The sequence below is a fragment of the Salvelinus fontinalis genome, chromosome 36 (genome assembly GCF_029448725.1).
Source record: "Salvelinus fontinalis isolate EN_2023a chromosome 36, ASM2944872v1, whole genome shotgun sequence".
NCBI classification, from domain to species: domain Eukaryota; kingdom Metazoa; phylum Chordata; class Actinopteri; order Salmoniformes; family Salmonidae; genus Salvelinus; species Salvelinus fontinalis.
In genome coordinates this window covers 15,898,088-15,918,198 of record NC_074700.1, presented here as the reverse complement: position 1 = coordinate 15,918,198, position 20,111 = coordinate 15,898,088, and the positions used below count along the sequence as shown (strand labels likewise).

Below are 20,111 nucleotides of genomic sequence, written 5' to 3'. Positions count from 1 at the left end.
TGTCAGTGGCAGCCACACCTGTCCATGCCCTAATTGGTAGAGCACTGATTGCTTTCATAAGATCCACCAGTCAACAAGGCACAATCAATAACTTCTACTTGGCTGCCAACTCATTATAAAAGTAGACAATTTTCAAGCAAATATTCAAACCGCATTCATTAATTTGCCATTATACGTATTTCTAAAATCACCATAGGCTTACGCCAAGACCCGTATTTATCCTACTTTTGTTACAGGGGAATATATAGATGATACCTTGTGTGTGTTAGACAACACCTAAGAGATAAACTCGAAAAACAAGTGTCTCCCGAAATAAGATCCGTAATGTAGATCTCTGTCTTTAAACAACATTTTCTAATTGTATCGCAGAAAGACGCATTAATTAATGATGCAGAATAAATTAAGTGAAGATGAATGAAAAAAGAGGGAAGGAATATGTGCGTTTGCAATCGCATCTTTTTATGTAGGTTTGACAGCGAAACTAAAATACACCGTTCTAGGTTTAGATTTGTACAGTGACAACAAGATGAGCAGCGGCAGTGTAAGTAACCAGCCTAAAACGAGGCCTCTATTCTGTTTTGTAAAAGAATCATTATGAATCGGTTGATTACAATGAAACGTGTCCTGTAGCCTATGTAGGCCTATTCAATCACCCACAGTTGAAATGTTATCGAATGATTCAAACACAGCTCGTGATAACCTTTTTATTTCATTTGCATTCATCACCATGCATCTAAATGTCAGTAGATGTATTTAATTGTGCACCATATATTAGGCTACTTGTCAAGGATGCTGATGCTAAGGCGTTGCTAGGAGATGAGGGGGTATTTTATTTTCCATGCACCCTGCTGAGGTCCTTCCTTTCAGATGAACAACATTTGCCAAAATATGAAACTCACAAAATAAGATGAATATATAAGATTTTGAGAAAAAAACAAAGTGTGTGTGTGTGTGTGTGTGTGTGTGTGTGTGTGTGTGTGTGTGTGTGTGTGTGTGTGTGTGTGTGTGTGTGTGTGTGTGGCACAAGCAAGAGAGGGAGCAGAGGAAGAAACTGCAGCACTTGCTGACAGACCTGGCCTTATTGGGATCATTGCAGGTTAGTTCTTATAGTTCTAGAACCAGATAAATCTCCATCCAATCAATGTATAAATGACTTAAAGATCCAGAAAACATGAATTATGCAAGAAGCTCTCAGTCTCACTGCAGAATTAGATGTTCATCCATGTTCCCAAATTTCAAAAGTAAAAGTTTCTCCAAACATACAGTTTCAAAGTGTTTTTGTTTCTCCTGCAGTGCTGTATCGTTCCATTTCTCCAAACTTCAGATTTCAAAGTTAAGGGTTAAGTTTAGGCACTCATTCTGAAAGGTTAAGGATAGGGTGAAAAACAAATAATAAACAGTGTCCATGACTGGAATTGAACACACAACCTTCAAATCTAGAATCATGGAATTACACCCATCTACCTCCCCTGTCCACAAAACCCAAGCCTATTTGATGGTAATAGCACTCACTGTTGCCCCTAGCGGCTGTTTTGAAGGCATTTCCCAACATCCTCAGGACATGAATAGATGTCCAATTTCCACATCAATCTTGAATAATCTCCCTTGAATTATCATCAGGACACTCCTATCTTGTCTCTTCATATATGGTTTCAGGTACCTTCAACCTTGGCTTCCCCCTCAGTCAATGTAGTCAATGAAGAGTATAACTAATAACTCTGTGTTTATCCTGTTTACTCAAACATCCAGAAATTGACAATGAGCCTATATTAAGTCTATATTATGATTCTTCTTTAATTCCAGGACAGTAATGAGAAAACATTTTAGAACAGGGAAATTCTACCTTAAGTACCTTAACTTGTCCAACTAGAACACAGATTTGAATTTTCTGTTGCAAACCTTTTGATATTGTGTGCCATACTGAACATGACCCCTTCAGGGTTGGCATTCCCCTGTGTTTATGGTGTCGGCAGCCTCCTCCTTCAGTAGCACCGACAGCCTGGCTAGTGACACCATCTCCCCACTGCCCGGGGACCACCAGAGGCCTCACCAGGGCCCTCAGAGGCCACAACGCATGCCAAGGCAGCAGCAGCAGCACTCATCCCAGGGGCCCAACCACCATACCCACAAGTAAGGGGCTAGATGAGTAAAAACCTACACACACAATACACACGTGCATATTTGAAACACAAACACGAACTCATGCACACACACAATAATTGAACTATCATTTTCCACAGGAGCAGCAGTGAGGTCCATCTCCTACCAGCCTCCCCCAGTGAGAGGGAGATAGCAGTTCCTGTGAGTAGTCATCATTGTATTCCACTCAGTTTCAATAAGGAATCAAACAGTCGTATTTCATTCTGACTGTCTTCTCTTCAGGAAGTAAGTGAATGTAGTATTTCGTCAGCTCCTCTGACAGACCATTGTTCCATTATTCTTTCCTTTTGTTTGATTATGACAAGATGTTCTAAAGCATACTGGACATGTACCTCTTTTCTTTTGAAGAATGAGTAATTTTGTTTACAGTCTAAAGCTCTTATCAGAGAGACCTGTCTCGATTCTCCTCTTCTACTAACAATTGGAAAATGATTCAATTCAGAATTCGATGTCTTGCCATCTCTACTGGTAAAATGCTATCTCAGAAATGATTCCCCAAGCAGATGGATATTATTATTGATATTAACAGGCTGAGCAATAAACATGATTTAAATGAAGATGAAAAGGCAGAGCTTTCTAAATGCCAACGTGATCTGGACGACATATACAACGATAAGGCATAGGGTGCCTTCATCCGTTCAAAGGCCAAATGGATTGAAAAAAACCCATCTTATTTCTTTAACTTGGAGAAGAGTAGGCAGACTAGGAATAGTATTTCATCCATTTGTGTAAATGAAACTACATCTGATGATCTTGAATTGATTAATAAGAAAAGACACTTTTTTTCTACAGTTCACTATATCAATCTCATCTTTCAGAAGGTGACTTGGGTTCCTTTTTGATTCAGTTAATATCTCTGTTAAGCCTATAGAAAAAAGGTTTAAGAAACTCTGTGATTCTGATATAGATATTAATGAGTTGGACCAAGCCATTAAACAAATGTCTATAAGTAAATCTCTTGGACCGGATGGCCTGACTCCTGAATTCTATCGACATTTTTGGCCTGATAGAGAGTTATTGCTTTCGGTCTACAAAGAGGGTATTGCTAATGCTATCTTACCTCCTTCTTTGAGAACAGGGACTAATAGTTTTTATACCCAAACCAAAGAAGGACTCTCTTTACCTGGACAATTGGAGACCAATCACGTTGTTGGCAAGTTACTAGCCCATGTCTATGCCAATCGGCTGAAACAAGGCCTTGATGATATAGTGAAACTCAATCAGCCTTCATTAAAGGAAGGAGTATCCATAACCATAGACAATTGATTTTAGATATTTTAGATTACAGTTCATAGAAGATGAGGGCTTTATATTGTTTTTAGATTTTTTTAAGGCTTTTGACACTTTTTTGACACTCTTTACTTTTGGGTTTGGGGAGAATTTCTGATAAGGATTATGTATAATGATATTAGCAGTTCGGTGGCTATGAGTAATGGCACATCCCCTCGTTTCTCTATTGCTAGAGGAATTAGACAGGGTTGTCCAATCTCCCCACTTTTATTTATTTTAGCCACTGATTTACTAGCCGTATTTCTTAACAAATCTGAGAATTTAAAAGCGATCCGTATTTTTAGTAAAGATATGAATATCAGTCAATTTGCAGATGATACAGCCCTTTTCCTAAAGGATAGAGCGGCTATTCCCTTGGCTATTGACAATCAAGACATTTTCTATGGCCTCTGGGTTGACTCAAACAAATGTGATTTCATGCCAATTCATTGCTGTGACTCCGTCAACATGGCCTCCATACCTGTTAAAAAGGAAGTTTAATATTTAAGAATTGTTATCACTAAAAACGTTTCAGATAAAAATCTTTAAACATCGATAATATGATTAATTCCATGAGAGTTTCGTTAAGTCAGTGGCTGCAACGTGATATCTCAATTTTGGGTCATGTTCTTTTGTCCAAGACAGATGGAATATTTTACCCAAGTCAGTCCCTTTTTCTTTCTTCTAATAACACAAAAAAAGTCAATTCTGTTATATTTAGATTTGTTTGGAGGAATAAAACGCATTATATTCAGAAATCACAATTAGTGAAAGACTATGATCATGGAGGTTTGTTTACAGGCTATTGAGTTTGAGTCGTTAGTGGGTGCTTTTAGAATTAAACGGTTGAAATTGTGTCTGTCTAATCCTACCTCTGTTGTATCATATCCCTAACAGTCTGTTTAATAAACTTGGTGGACTTGAATTCCTAATGAAATGTGATTTTGACCCTCCAAAATTACCTGTGAAATTGTCTAACTTTCACCAGCAAATGTTATTTTTCTGGAAAATGATATTCAAGCAAAAAAAAATCCCCCCACAAAACATTGATTTGGAATAGAGTTATTAAAATTAATAGGAAATCCATATAAGGCCTTTGGTTTGACATGGGTATTCATTTGGTATGTGATTTGGTAGACAACACTGGGGAGTTTTTGCCGTTTGATGAGTTCATTGGTAAATTTCTGGTTAATATTACTCAGAGAATATTTGAAGGTTTCCAAAGCAATTCCACTTCCTTTACTTGGATTTATTAAGACCACTTTGTTATATTATGAGGTTGTTATTTCTTTTCCATTTTACAAATGAATGACTTGAATCTTTTGGATAAAAAATGCAACAATAAGTGGATACAATTGTCAGTTAATGAAGTAATTTTTTGTGATTATAATTCAATATATTGAAATGGAAGTGACCAACCCATGCTATGGTCAAAAGCGACTACCTTTTACCTTACTTGTCTAGTTATTCCAAAAGTTAAAGAAACTCATTTAAAAAAGGTTCTTCCATCTACCCTGTTAATGATTTCTTGCACAAAAGATTCAATTTTGACAATATGCCTTGTTTTTTGCTCCTCTGATTCAGAATCTATAAAGCATTAAAACAATTCATGCCGCCATTCTAGTAAACTATGGATTGAAATTCATGAATGGTTGTGTATAAAATCTTCAGAATTAACTTTTTACCTGTTAAATGGCATTATGCTTATCCTTGTAATTCCGATCATAATGATTTTATTAATATTATTATTCTCTTGGCCAAATATTATATTCCCAAATGTAAATGGGGTAGAAAAATTCCTTATTTTAGTTTTTTTTCTGATACAATTTTATAAATCCCTCAAACTTTTGAAACTTAAAGTTGGAAAAATTATTAGAAGTCATGTCTCTGAATGTCTGTTAATAGGTAATGTCTCATTGCCTTGTCACATATGATGTCCTCAATTATTATAACTTTTTTGGGGGGGTTCGCCATGTGTTCTATTTTTTTCATTGTATTCACATGAATGTCCCTGTATTGATGTGTAATATTGATATTGTTGCAATAAAACAAATTATCTCTTCTGTAAGTGAATTGCACTCTTTTCCCATTGGCCAGCTACGTCATGAATGGCCGCCCATAAGCCTGGATACGGTCCAATCACGAGCGCCTGAGCAACATTAGTGGCACTGATTCGATGGTGAAGGACACGCCCATGAAACTCAAGTCCATCACAGACATGGGGATCACAAGGTTCCGACACTTTACAGTTTTTGTTTGCATCCCGCCAAAGCAATAGTCCAGCGAAACACAGAATCCAATGCTTATCTGATCAGCTATACATTTTCCCCCGTTGCCTCTCCTCATAGGAATATGGCTATGAGATGTAGCGTGAGCTGCTGTGCCTGTGCACCATTCCATCTCCCTCTAACCCCTTCACACTGGATATGCACTAACCTGAAAAGCCTTCCCTTCCTGGAGCCCTGCTCAACTTCCTTGAAACTTATGTTGTCTATGGCAACTGGAATGTGTTGTACTACAACAAAAGGTCATGACATTCAACTTCCTTGAAATGTATTTACAATTTTTGAAATACACCTAATCTCTGTACCCAGAGCCAAATTGTCAAGACAGACTAGAATAGACAGACCTATGGTGCTGGGGTTTAGTGATTTTTTGGGGGTGAAATGGCAAAAAGTGAGTGGATACAGAACCAAAACATCCAAATATGAATTTGTTGACCTGCAATGCCAAGTGTTTATAAATGACATTATCAAACCAATAATATTCACAAACACATGAATGTTGCTCTAGTCGATAGCTGCCAGGTGGCGCTGTTGGACTGTATGTGACAATGGCCTTCCTCTGTAAATTTGAGCACTCTGTCCTCACTTTCATTCGCTCTCTCCCTTCATAGAAGTGGTGAAGTCTGAGGCATCTCCATATCCAGACTTTGAGGTCCAGAGACGACAGGGCAGCAGCACCAGGCCAGCCACTCCTGCTTCAGGAGAGTCCTCAGAGGAAGAGTGACCAGGGTCATATACATTAGTGCACACTGTTTCTTATCGGATAAGTCCAGGTCCCAGGGGGCTCTAGTACCATAAGGGCACATTTGAATGTATGGTACTTAATCTCATGGTGTACTGTAACTTGACCTCCATCAAAGTGAAGTTTGAGGTAAATGCCAGTGTAAACAACTATAGGAAAATGTCAGAATAAAGTCTCTTGAGAAATAAGCCTCAATTTATCCCATGAACTTCTGACTACCATCTCCAGCACCACAATGGAATGTTGTTTTCTTTCAGTCAGAGTTAGACCCACCCAGAATATTTTAAATAGATATGCCTCTGCTTGTTTAGTCTCCATCAAATGCTTGGCACCAGTACTAAAACAGACAGTACAGGCTGTAGTGGGGTACGGGATGTTTGTTTTTAGCTTGAGGTTGGCCGTTTTGAAGCGCTGCATCTTCGGTTGAGGTAGAAAGACATTTCCGAAAACATACAAAGTATCATTGTATGAAAGTTTATTCCATAGCTTACATGTATTTAAAAATATGTAAACAAGGATGTACAAGTACAACATAAAACCTGACACTTGCCCTCCCAAGATGGGGTTGTGCCATTTGTAGTTTGAGATGCATCACAATACATAGTCATTTAAAAGAAATGGTTAAAAACTATTGATATCATTGACAACTTGTCAAGTCAAATAACTGAGGAATCTTTTACTGTAAACCATGCAGATATGAGGTGCCCAATGAATACAACCCTGACGTGGTCAGAGTAAATCAGAAGTATATTTTATGGAATGAGCGGATGTGGCATGAGAAAGTGTGTGAGGAGAGAGTGTTTGTGTGTAGACACAGGTATTTGAGCTTGGGGCCAGGACGCCAACACACTAATGTTATGAAACATGCAGAGTCATGAGGTTAGGTTAAGCCAGACTGTGGGGAGGGAGTGGGCGGGGCCAAGGAGGATATAAGAACGTTAATGTCCCGATAGGAATGCAGGTGCACTGCCGAAGTTCCGAACACTGCAAACCAACGTCCCTGCCCCGATAGGAATGCAGGTGCACTGCCGAAGTTCCGAACACTGCAAACCAACGTTCCTGCCCCAAAAATCACTCACCCAGGGTTATACTTCACCCACACGGTAATAATGAGGAACAAGGAGGATCATGGGTGAGTGATTTTCCACATAAATGCAAATAATATATACATACATCAGTGGAGGCTGCTGAGGGGAGGACGGCTCATAATGGCAGGAACGGGGCAAATGGAATGGCAAAAGCATGGAAACCATGTGTTTAATGTATTGGATACCATTCCACACCAGCTACTATGAGTCTCTGCTCCCCAATTAAGGGGACACCAACCTCCTGTGACATACAGTATGTAGAACCCCCCCCCCCCCCCCCCCCCCCCCAAAAAAAAACACACCTCTAGCAAACACTAACACCTTATAGGAATAAATTAAGCATATGGAAGTTAATTAAGGATTACATTTCACTTGATGAATAGTAATATGTTACGACAAAAAAAAAAATCATGCGAACAGTCAGTGTGCATTGACAAGACTAGTGGTTCCCAACAAGAGTACTAGGACCCCTGGGGGTACTTGGTCTAGCCACAGGGGATACTTGATAAGACTCATGAGACCACTCATAAAATGCACATGAGGGGGTACTCCAGGCAGAGAACAATTCAGTTGGTGCTACAGTGACCGAAAAAGTTTGGGAACAACTGGACTAAATGATGTATGTAGTGAAGTCTGAAACGAATGAATTGATACTAAAATGTATTAAAACCCTGCCTATGAACGCACATTAGCTATGACAACATAGCCCATGTTCTTCTATGGTCTGCTCAAATTAACCCTTTATGCCCTGTGAATCCTCTCACACACACCTTCGTTTTTAACCCCTCTACCAAGACGAACACTGTGCTCACGTTCGGCTCAAACTTAAGCTCCTCCTCTCTTTAAAAAAAAAAAAAAAACAATCTAGTGTTTCAGGAAGAGAAGAGGTGGAAGAGCCGTGTGTTACAAACAAGACGACTCGTTAAAATAAATACATACAAATGTTTAAAAATCAACCGTCATTGCTATGACTTTCTGACCAGTTTCAACCAGTCCAGGCTGTGTTCAGCATTGTATAGAGAGGAAATTGAAGTTTGGTGAACTCCGTAGTCATATCCTTGTCTAGCTAAAAAAGGCACACAGAACCTTGAGCTCCTGTCTTCTAAGCATAACTGACAGTTCATAGTATCAAGGCCACCCGGTGGAAAACAAGTAACTTGGAGTAGCATTGGAACTGAGCAGTTCAGCCTTGAAGTGTTCCAACAGTGAAAGTGAGTCAAGGCCACTGAGGTGAATACTGGTTGCTGCCAACAGCGGACATTAAACACCTTGTTCTCTAGTAATCCAGAGGCAAAATCCAAGGTAGCTAGTCATTAACTTCCACAGTCTGTAGGCTACCGTTCATGACCGGTCATACTGTAGACTCACCATGTAAGCAAGGCAATGTCTCATTTGAAAGAAAGTCCAGCAGTGATCTCCCTCACTCCTTTTTTTCTTTTCTTCTTTCAATCCTGTTGTGTCCAGTAGTGGTGGGTTCCTTCAATCCCTCCCTCCGTGCTGTAGCTAGTCACTGGGGATGTCGTCAGTTCCGTGTCCCATGCTGGGGATCGGGGTCTCAGTGCCAGATGTCAGAGGCGGAGCCCTTCCTGGTCATGGCTCTCAGTGGACTACGAGACAGGGAGCTCCTCTTCTTCCAACGGACTGCAAACAAACAGAGGAGAGAGGGGGAGGGAGTTAGACAGGCTGGCTGGGCTTGGTTTTATAGCAAACAACTCTCAAGAGCAGACAGGTGCAATGTGGAAATACAGGTACAGACACATTCATGTGAACGAAAGACTATCAATTCATCCCTTTGACAGTTTCCCCTATTGCTAGGCAACCCCCTGAACAATTTGGTTTCTATTAATATTTCAGCGTGTCAGGCCTGTGTTCTCACCTCTTCCACAGCTGTCTGGTTGTATGGAGCTTTTGGGGTTCGTAGTGGTGCTGGGCATATCCTCTCCCTCCTTTACCCTGTCCTTTTCTGGGGTCAGAGTGCCGGTACTTCCCCCTAACCCAACATCCCCGTCCCCCTGCCAGTCACTCAGTGCCCTCTGGAAGGAGTGTGCCAGGCAGGCCGTCATGTCCCGTGCCCGCTCTGCCCGGCTACACCAAAACACCCGGCAGTGCAGCTGTTGCCCGTGATGCTTACAGATGTACAGAAACACGTTGGGTCTGGTGGCGTCGGCCGCGCAGTAGGCTATGTCCTGGAGGTACGTCTTAGTGAGCTGGCGTCCTGTGCTGAGCTCTTTGACTTCCACATAGCGTGGACGAACCACCAACGCGTGGTCTTTGCTCAGTTTCTTTCCGTTGGAGGCCCCGTCGAGCAGCCGGGCTATGGCATCCTGGGCCTGCTGTAGATCCAGGGAGAAGATTTTCTCAGTGCCCAGGTAGTGGACCTTGAAGAGCGGGTCACCGTGGGAGAGGGACTCGGTGCGGTCACGGCGGAAGCGCCGGCGTAACACAGACGGGGAGTTCTTGAGGGTCTCCATCAGGTGGAAGGTGTTGAGAGACATGGTGGATTTAAGGTTTCTTTTTTTTTGGGGGGGGGGGGGGGGGGGGGGGGGGTGTTAGGCTTGGGGGTAGACTGGGCACAGGTGTCGTGGTCCTCAGTCCTTTTCCCCAGGCTTGTTTCCCAGTTTCTCTTTGAATCGGGTAGAGTTGGACTCACCGTCTTGATCTGCAATACAGAAAAAGAGGAACATATGGGGTTAAAGTGGGTTATAGTTAAATACATTACCACATAAAATCAGCAGACATGGATTGCAAATGTTAGCACCACAAGATACATTATAATGTGGAAAATGGACACAGTTCATATCTTTCAGACATTTTACTTAAAACATTTTTGATTGAGGCAAACTATCTCCTTCAACACATTATGCAGAGTGGAGACCGGCACTTGGACATGTGTTATAGTTAAACCGGACAGTCAGACACAATGTACTGGGGGAAGGAGGGGGCAGGATCAGGTGCTGCAATGACGCAGTCCGAGGCAATATTCATTTACCGACAGTCACTAGATTCAGTACAGAGCCATCAAATATTTAACAGTTACTGTGCCTTGTCTTGAAGGGGAATAAACCCTTCCCACTCACTCTCATACCCATATTAACAGACTCTACAACCGCAGCTGTTAAACAATTCTCAGTCCCGTGAGGTGTCATTGTCTATCTTAACACCTGTCATTACCTAGTTATCATAGGCGTAACCCTTGCCCCTAGTGTATGATCTTTAGGCTTAGTAGACGACATGACAACCATGAGGTGAACAAAGTATTTGACACTGTGGTCTTTCATTTAAACCAATATTTTTTACACTACAACTCTAAAAAGTGACTTGAAATGTATTGCAAGTTCATGTGTGGTAAGAAGTGAAGTGGACTGAATGTATGTTAGTTATTGAATCGAATTGTCTGAGACTTAGAGTGCTGAAACTACATGGGCAAATGTTACCTAAACAAATGACTGCTTAACCCCCGTTAGACAACACCTCCAGCTGGACATAACTGTATTTTAAGAAAGTCCCAAAAACCCCACTCTCCTCTATGTCTCAAGCCATTATGTAATCCCTTTCTCTTTTCTCGGCTAATCTCTCAACATCCTATCACCCCCCTCAGATGTTGCTTTGGCCCGAGAACCACCAACTGTTCCGAGATGATAGGCCATTGTTAAGAGAGCACACTTCTCAGGAAACAGCTTTGCTTTCTACCCCCCCACACCAGACAAAATATTTCTCCTCCTAAAAACAATGGCATGTTTTCGTGTGTGCGTCACATAAGTCTGAGATCAACTGACCTAGGGACAGATCAGAAATACACATATATTAAGTGTAACAGACAGAAAAACACCCCCCCAGGCTAAAGGTGAAGTAATCTTCCACAGTAAATATGTCCAGTTCTCTTGGCATGTTCACAAGCAGGTAGATAAACCATAGTGGAACACATGCAGTAACTCACATCATAACACTTTGTTCAAAATGTGGTCAGAGTGCATTTTAATAGGATCAAAGATGTCCATGAGTAAATATAGTAATGTGTAAACTCCCTGATTATGTTATCTGAAGTAGGGTACTAATGTACTGTCCTAGCGGCAGACAGTCAGGTCTGTGTCTGTGTGCCAGTGCAGACGGGAATTTGGAGGAGTGGGAATTGAGGACATAAGGTTTTCCTTTCAGTGGAGCGTTTTAAAAAAAAAGATGGCACCTAGGATGAGTTATGGAAGTCAGCTGGGCAATTGCAAGATAAGACTTTTTTTTTAACCTAAAAATGTCGAACAAAAAACAATTATTGCAAAGTTAATCAAACTAAGTACAAGGACTACTTTTTACAATTCCCACAGAATTGTACAAAAACACATTTACTTCTAGAACAGTGCAGATGCAAAATGTGGTAACAGAACGGCACAAATCTTTGTAGAAATTGTTCAAAGTAGTCCTTGTGCATAGAGTTTTACGGTTCGTTAAACTTTACAATCATTGGTTTTTGTTTGATATACATTTTAAAAGCAGACTCGGCATCACATTCAACATGCCATGCGTCAAAGGGTAAGCCCCCGTTTCGTTCCCTTATCTTCCATTTAAGAAACATTTTGCAACCGAATTGGCTTACCCTTTGACGCATGATAAATGTATGTACTTTGGAAATGCCACTATAATATATTAACAGTGTCGAATGATCAAATAATTGTAATTAATTTTGGGGGGGAAAAAATATCATAGTAACAGTCACAGTAGAGTGAAAAATGTAGCGCATCTTACCTTGCTGCAGTTTCATGCAAATGATGTCCTGGCGCTTCTAAGAGTACCCGTCTTCATAACTGACCGGATGCAAATGAACAGGTGTTTCTAAATTATTCTATCTATTGGAATAACATTAATAGGATCAACCAAAACCCTCAATTTCTCTCAGCAGCCAGCATCACTGACGATATTACATTATAAATTCCAATAGTACCGTTTAAAACATCAAAGTACTTCTGACCCGAAGCTTCGTTCAACATTGCCTGCACAAGATTGAAGCTAAATTCCAATAATACTGTTAATGGACTAAAACTAGCAAAGAAAGTGGCACAATTTAGGCTACTATGAATGTTCGGAACTAAACACTCATACTCTCTTCTCGTTGGCGTGAGCAATACTCATTCGCTGAATTTGAATGACTGGTGACGCCTCCTCGTACTGCGCTTATGAACCTGAACAGCGTGTGCGCGCCTCCGGGCTACGATGCAAATGAACGAGCATTTGAGTTTGTGGGGTGTGTGTGAGTGTGTGTGTCAGTGAGTGAGTGAGTGAGTGAGTGAGTGAGTGAGTGAGTGAGTGAGTGAGTGAGTGAGTGAGTGAGTGAGTGAGTGAGTGAGTGAGTGTGAGTGAGTCAAAGTTGGCCAGGAGGGAGACTTTTGCGTTGTGGTATATTTGTGTGGGAGGAGGGTTGGTTCTTCTATCGTTGTGCATACCTAAAATCCCCACAATGACAGTAAAACAATGACAATTCTCCCTTGAGGGGACATTTCTAATGGGTTAGTAGGGTTATGGGTTAAGTTAGGGGTTATGGAAAATAGGATTTTGAATGGAATTTAATTGTAGGTCACCATGAGGACAGAAGAACATAAAGTGTGTGTGTAAGTGACTTAGTGAAGGTGCCCAGGAGAGAAAGAGAAAATACAAGGCCAGAAAAATATTGTGCCTGGAGGCAACATTAGGGGTTAATATAGGGGGGATGCATTGACTTGATAAGGGGGATAAGGAAGGATAAGACCTTTGTCACTGTGTGTTATAAACAAATAGAAAGTTAATTTCTGCTAACATAAGTATAGACACATTCATGGTAACTTGACCTAATTAGGCCATTAGCCATTTGTTGGAAAAGTACCCAACTGCAATACATAAAGATATCTTAATAGAAAATGACTCAAGTAAAAGTGAAAGTCACCCAGTAAACTACTACTTGAGTAAAAGTATTTGATTTTAAATATACTTAAGTATCAAAAGTAAATGGAATTTTAAAAATATACTTAAGTATCAAAAGTAAAAGTATAAATAATGTCACACCCTGATCTGGTTCACCTGTCCTTGTGATTGTCTCCACCCCCTCCAGGTGTTGCTTATTATGTGTGTATATCCCCTGTGTGTATATCCCTGTTTCCTGTCTCTCTGTGCCAGTTTGTCTTGTTGGCCAAGTCAATCAGCAGTTTTCCTTGCTCCTATTTTTCCCAGTCTCTGTTTGTTTCTAGTCCTCCTAGTTTCGACTCTTACCTGTACTGACTCCGAACCCGCCTGCCTGACCACTCTGCCTGTTCTGACTACCAGCCTGCCTATCCCGTTGTAATGTTTTTGGTCTCGGATCTGTTTTCTGACCTCGAGGCTGCCTATCGTCTGGTACTGTTTGGACTCTGACCTGGTTTATGAACTCTCGCCTGTCCCCGACCTGCCTTTGCCTACTCCCTTTGTTATAATAAATATCGGAGCTCTACCATTCAGTGACACGGATACAGTGCCTTATGAAAGTATTCATACCCCTTGATTTATTCCACATTTTATTGTGTTACAGCCTGAATTCAAAATTGATAAAAAATGTTTCTCACCCATGAATGTTCGGAACTAAACACTCATGCTCTCTTCTCGTTGGTGTGTGCAATACTCATCCGCTGAATTTCAATGACTGGTGATGCAATACACCATAATGACAGAGTGAAAACATAGTAAAATATTTCTGGGCACATTTCTTGAAAATGAAATATCTATTTTCATAAGTATTCACACCCCTGAGTCAATACTTTGTAGAAGCACCTTTGGCTGTGATTACAACTTTGAGTCATCTTGGGTATGATTTCCTCCCATTCTACCTTGCAGACTTTCTCAAGCTCTGTTTAGTAAAATGGGTAGTAGCGGTAAACAGCAATCTTCAGGTCTTTCCACAGATTTTCAATTGGATTCAAATCTGGGCTTTGATTGGGCCACTCAAGGACTTTTACACTTTGGTTCATTTAGGTTAGGCTATTTGATCGGAGAAACCTGCATAATAAATAAAAAAGTTTGTCTCATTACATTGTCATACATTTTATCTCCAGCCTGTAGGCTACAGAAGTGGCCACATACTCTTTCTACCATATACTATATCTGCTACATGATTTATGTAAGATAAATATTTTTGATGGAATGTTGGTGGAGCGCTGCAGAGTTGCGTCCTCTCCAACAGCACCCTGAAAGGCGTGCTGGGAATGGACAAGAAATATTTTACGTCCCTGCAAAATCCCTGCGTCCCTATGAGTGCTCACCTAAAAAGCCCATATGTCACTAGTTGAGAGAAATTGTAATTGTTTTTGGGCAGAATTATGTGAGGTTTTATGTGTTGTCTTGGCCAGTTTAGCTCAGAAAATGTCACCATAGGCAGCAGCCTAATCCTGCCTAATGAGCAGGCCGGCCCTGGCCTCATCACAATTCTATTTCAGAGATCTATAGACAGTTCCTTGGACCTCATGTTATGGTTCCTGCACTGGCATGCACTGTCAACTGTGGGACCTTTTATAGACAGGTGTGTTTCTTTCTAAATCATGTCCAAACAATTGAATTGGCCACAGGTTGACTCCAATCAAGGGTGAACAAAGGAAATTGGATGCACCTGAACTCAATTTGGAGTGTACCAGTAAAGGGGGTGTGAATACTTATGTAAATGAGATATTGCTGTATTTCATTTTTGCATAAATTAGCAAACATTTCTAAAAACATGTTTTCGGTTTGTCATTATGGGTTACTGTGTGTAGATGGGTGAGAAAAACAATCTATATTATACATTTTTAATTCAAGCTGTAACATAATAAAATGTGGAATAAGTCAAGGGGTATAAATACTTTCTGAAGGCACTGTAAGCAACTGCAGTAGCCTAGGCCTATAGCCATAAATACATCTGAAAACCACTACTGCTCATCAGTACATTGTGTCACTCATAGCTGGTGGTGGATTGCTATAATTTTTAGGTGCGGGAGAGGCAAAAAAGTACATTATGCCATCATTTCTCAATCGAAGTTTGTACCGACAGATGTAGCCTATTGAATATTATTATAGAATATGCATAAAATGCATCCTCCAATTGCATAGTCTGCCTATGCCCACACATATTGTCTCTAGCACTCTCATTTGTCACTGTCAATCGTGAATGAGAATTGTTTGTTTTGTAAAATACTCATCATTATGTGATCTTACGGGACACTGATTAAGATTTCGATTTTTTTTCCAGAAATAGTTTTACCAGCTCTGTGTATTCTCAAATTGCGCCGCTCCCTCGCCCTCGGTTAGCACTACAACCCTGCTCATAGCCTCATGCTAATGAGGGTCGTTAACCCTAGTTTCTCTGTTCTATTTCTTCATCTGTTTATGTTGGGGGCATGAAGGAAAACACTAAACGGTTCCATGTGTGTTTGTGTGTGTGTGTGTTTCAGAGGGGAATAGTGTGCCCCTGTCTAATTTGGGTTTGGCCCTAATTTGGGTTTGGCCCAGCAGGAACTGTTGAGGTTTGGACGTCATACCAATCAAAGTACCTTATAGAACACAGTGGAACTATTATTGGGCACCGATGACGCTATGTGCCAACTACCATCTTATGCCTATTTGCCTATCATAATAGCAAAGTGGAACTATTATTGGGCACTGATGTCTCTGTGCCAACTACCATCGTTTGCCTATTTGCCTATTTGGCTCTCATACCCATCCAACCAAACGAACAGGATGTAAGCTCTATCAGGGAAATAGAGCAGAACTAGCTAGGCTGTGAATTGACAATCCGAAAAATAGGGGTGAACGTAATGGGTAAGAGATGATCTTAGTGGTACGAAGCTTTCAGGAAACTCACACCAGAGTATTTGCTGGTTGAGGCTGGTTGCGATGGGTGGCTAAATCCATCCTGAGACCCTGTCTATACTGTAGTCAAATTAAGGTGAGTAACCTCTGTTTTTGTTTCCATCTCTTATCAGCTGCTTCTTCCTGCATCTCTGAAGAAGAACACAAGATGGAAGATGGCGGTATAACAAGAAATCTCAGACTTTTTTTTTTAGCACCACATTGTATCTCATTCTAGTGGAACAGTATGTTAACAAGACACTGTGTAGATAAAAACGAGTCACTTCGATGCCTACGGTAGCAGCAGTGAACCCAACAATCCAGTAGGCTGCTATCTCATGCCCCTATCGATACATTGTTGGACATCAGTGCATGTAGAACATGCCAAGATTGTTGACAGAAGGGAACAAAACTATAGCCTCGTAAATGCCAGACGGATTACTGCTGCATGTAGCAACATTCATGCAAGCTCGAAGGATCAGGCAGGTTTGCGAGGCTAATAAATCTAGCCCTAAAAAAAACATTGTGAATGAGAAGTTTTATCCCGAATCCGCATTTTTGGGACAACCAGAGCACCCTCCACCCTTTTATTCACTCAACTTCCAGTTATCAAGTGGAAGTTTGATCTCAGATGTTGGCTTTTGTGAAAGAACAGGAAATAATATTGCAAACAAAATGGAATATACATTTGACCTGGGCATAATGGCAGTAGTTTAGTTGATGTGGTAATTACATTTCAGTTGATTAAGAATGACTTGAGATAAAGATTGATTAATGTGTGAATTGACACACCCTGTTAAGATAATCAATGATCTCAGTTTAATCATTGTACTTCCCTACCCATCAATAGCCTTTTATGACAAACAAACAGTACTTTTCAGCAAAGGCATCATGTCAACCAATAGCAGTCTAGGATCAGATTATGGTTCAGTCAACACAACACCATGTTCCCAACTCATGTATGTTTTCTTACAGATGATTTACTGAAAAGGGGAAGTTTGATAAGGCTCAAAGATGGAAACGGCAATAGCCACTAAGATTTGTAACTCACAACACGCCATACAGTGACTATGTGTTTACTTATCCCAAAGTGTCTGTTGGTAGAAAATGTTCTGTACTAGGTGGGTGGGTGTGTGTCACAGGAGGCTGCTGAGGGGAGGACGACTCATAATAATGGCCGTAACGGAGCAAATGGAATGGAGACCATGTGTTTGATGTATTTGTTACCATTCCGCTCGAGTCATTCTCCACAATTAATGCGCCACCAACCTCCTGTGGTGCGTGCGTGTAAAACTGTGTCAGTGAGTCAGACACCAAAGCCTATAATCCAAACTATAGGTTGTTGTAATGTTGCATTACTCTGCTCTGCCCTAAACAGAATACACAATGTGTCACGCCCTGATCTGTTTTACCTGTCCTTGTCTCCACCCCCTCCAGGTGTCACTGATTTTCCCCAGTGTATTTATCCCTGTGTTTCCTGTCTCTCTGTGCCAGTTCGTCTTGTATGTTTCCAAGTCAACCAGCATTTTTCCCGTTCTCCTGCTTTTTGCATTTCTCCTTTTTCTAGTCCTCCCGGTGTTGACCCTTGCCTGTTTCTGGACTTTGTACCTGCCTGCCTTGACCACGAGCCTGTCTGCCACGCTGTACCTCCTGGACTCTGATCTGGTTTTGACATTTTTGCCTGTCCACGACCATTCTCTTGCCTACCCCTTTGGATTAATAAACATTGTAAGACTCCAACCATCTGCCTCCTGTGTCTGCATCTGGGCCTCGCCTTGCGCCTTGATACTATGTTCATGATGTGTTTGAGATACTATGCATTGAATGACTGGAGGAAAATTATCATGGGCCACATGTGTATGTGTGTGTGTATATATATATATATATATATATATATATATAATAAACTCAGCAAAAGAAGAAACGTCCCTTTTTCAGGACCCTGTCTTTCAAAGATAATTCGTAAAAATCCAAATAACTTCACAGATCTTCATTGTAAAGGGTTAAAACACTGTTTCCCATGCTTGTTCAATGAACTAAAAACAATTAATCAACAGACTGTAGGCAATTGAGGTCACAGTTATGAAAACTTAGGACACTAAAGAGGCCTTTCTACTGACTCTGGAAAAACACCAAAAGAAAGATGCCCAGGGTCCCTGCTCATCTGCGTAAACGTGCCTTTAGGCATGCTGCAAGGAGGCATGAGGACTGCAGATGTGGTCAGGGCAATAAATTGCAATGTCTGTACTGTGAGATGCCTAAGACAGCACTACAGGGAGACAGGATGGACAGCTGATCGTCCTCGCAGTGGCAGACCACGTGTAACAACATCTGCACAGGATCGGTACATCCGATCGGTACATCACACCTGCGGGACAGGTACAGGATGGTAACAACAACTGCCCGAGTTACACCAGGAACGCACAATCCCTCCATCAGTGCTTAGACTGTCCGCAATAGGTTGAGAGAGGCTGGACTGAGGGCTTGTAAGCCTGTTATAAGGCAGGTCCTCACCAGACATCACCGGCAACAACGTTGCCTATGGGCATAAACCCACTGTTGGCAAAAAGTGCTCTTCACTGACGAGTCGCGGTTTTGTCTCACCAGGGGTGACTGTCGGATTCGCGTTTATCGTCGAAGGAATGAGCGTTACACCGAGGCCTGTACTCTGGAGCGGGATTGATTTGGAGGTGGAGGGTCCGTCATGGTCTGGGGCAGTGTGTCACAGCATCATCGGACTGAGCTTGTTGTCATTGCAGGCAATCTCAACGCTGTGTGTTACAGGGAAGACATCCTCCTCCCTCATTTGGTACCCTTCCATCAGGCTCATTCTGACATGACCCTCCAGCATGAAAATGCCACCAGCCATACTGCTTCGTTCTGTGTGTGATTTCCTGCAAGACAGGAATGTCAGTGTTCTGCCATGGCCAGCGAAGAGCCTGGATCTCAATCCCATTGAGCACGTCTGTGACCAGTTGGATCGGAGGGTGAGGGCTAGGGCCATTCCCCCCAGAAATGTCTGGGAACTTGCAGGTGCCTTGGTGGAAGAGTGGGGTAACATCTCACAGCAAGAACTGGCAAATCTGGTGCAGTCCATGAGGAGGAGATGCACTGCAGGACATAATGCAGCTGCTGGCCACTCCAGTTACTGACTGTTACTTTTTATTTTGACCCCTCCTTTGTTCAGGGACACATTATTCCATTTCTGTTAGTCACATGTCTGTGGAATTTGTTCAGTTTATGTCTCAGTTGTTGAATCTTGTTATGTTCATACAAATATTTACATGTTAAGTTTGTTGAAAATAAACACAGTTGACAGTGAGAGGACGTTTCTTTTTTTGCTGAGTTTATATTTACACTACCGTTCAAAAGTTTCCTTGTTTTTAAAAGAAAAGCACCTTTTTTTGTCCAACTTCTTATGGCTGCAGGGGGCGTATTGAAAAACTGGAAAATATGTGCACATTTTCAAACGGCCTCTTAATAAATTTTTGCTTTTACAATATGCATATATTTACTACTATTGGATAGAAAACAGTCTCTAGTTTCTAAAAACGTTTGAATTATTTCTCTAAGTGGAACAGAACTATTTTTACAGCCCATTTCCTATCCGGAATTGAGATTTCCAAATGCGAGGTCTCCCTTTAAGAGCGTGTCTATAAAAGGTCATGTCACTTAGGACTGTAGAAACACGTCATACGCCTTCATCTGGGTGTAATGCGTAAGTGAGAGAAGAAAGCAGTTGAATATCTCTTCCAG

At 41.3% G+C, this 20,111-nt stretch overlaps 1 protein-coding gene across 1 annotated transcript; it reads right to left on the bottom strand.

The window, feature by feature from the left end:
- Positions 1 to 7,816: 7,816 nt before the first annotated feature.
- Positions 7,817 to 12,826, bottom strand: LOC129835287 (uncharacterized). Its single transcript, XM_055900859.1, has 3 exons — positions 12,282 to 12,826; positions 9,421 to 10,203; positions 7,817 to 9,185 (listed from the first exon to the last, which is right to left on the bottom strand). Exons 2-3 carry the CDS (start codon positions 10,037 to 10,039, stop codon positions 9,100 to 9,102), a joined length of 705 nt encoding a protein of 234 aa, XP_055756834.1. The 5' UTR covers positions 10,040 to 10,203; positions 12,282 to 12,826; the 3' UTR covers positions 7,817 to 9,099.
- Positions 12,827 to 20,111: the final 7,285 nt, after the last annotated feature.

Coding starts and splice junctions, on each gene's coding strand:
- LOC129835287 (XM_055900859.1), bottom strand. CDS start 10,039: ATGTCTCTCAACACCTTCCACCTGATGGAGACCCTCAAGAACTCCCCG. Junction 9,186..9,420: donor ACCAGACAGCTGTGGAAGAG/GTGAGAACACAG, acceptor GTTTGTTTGCAG/TCCGTTGGAAGAAGAGGAGC.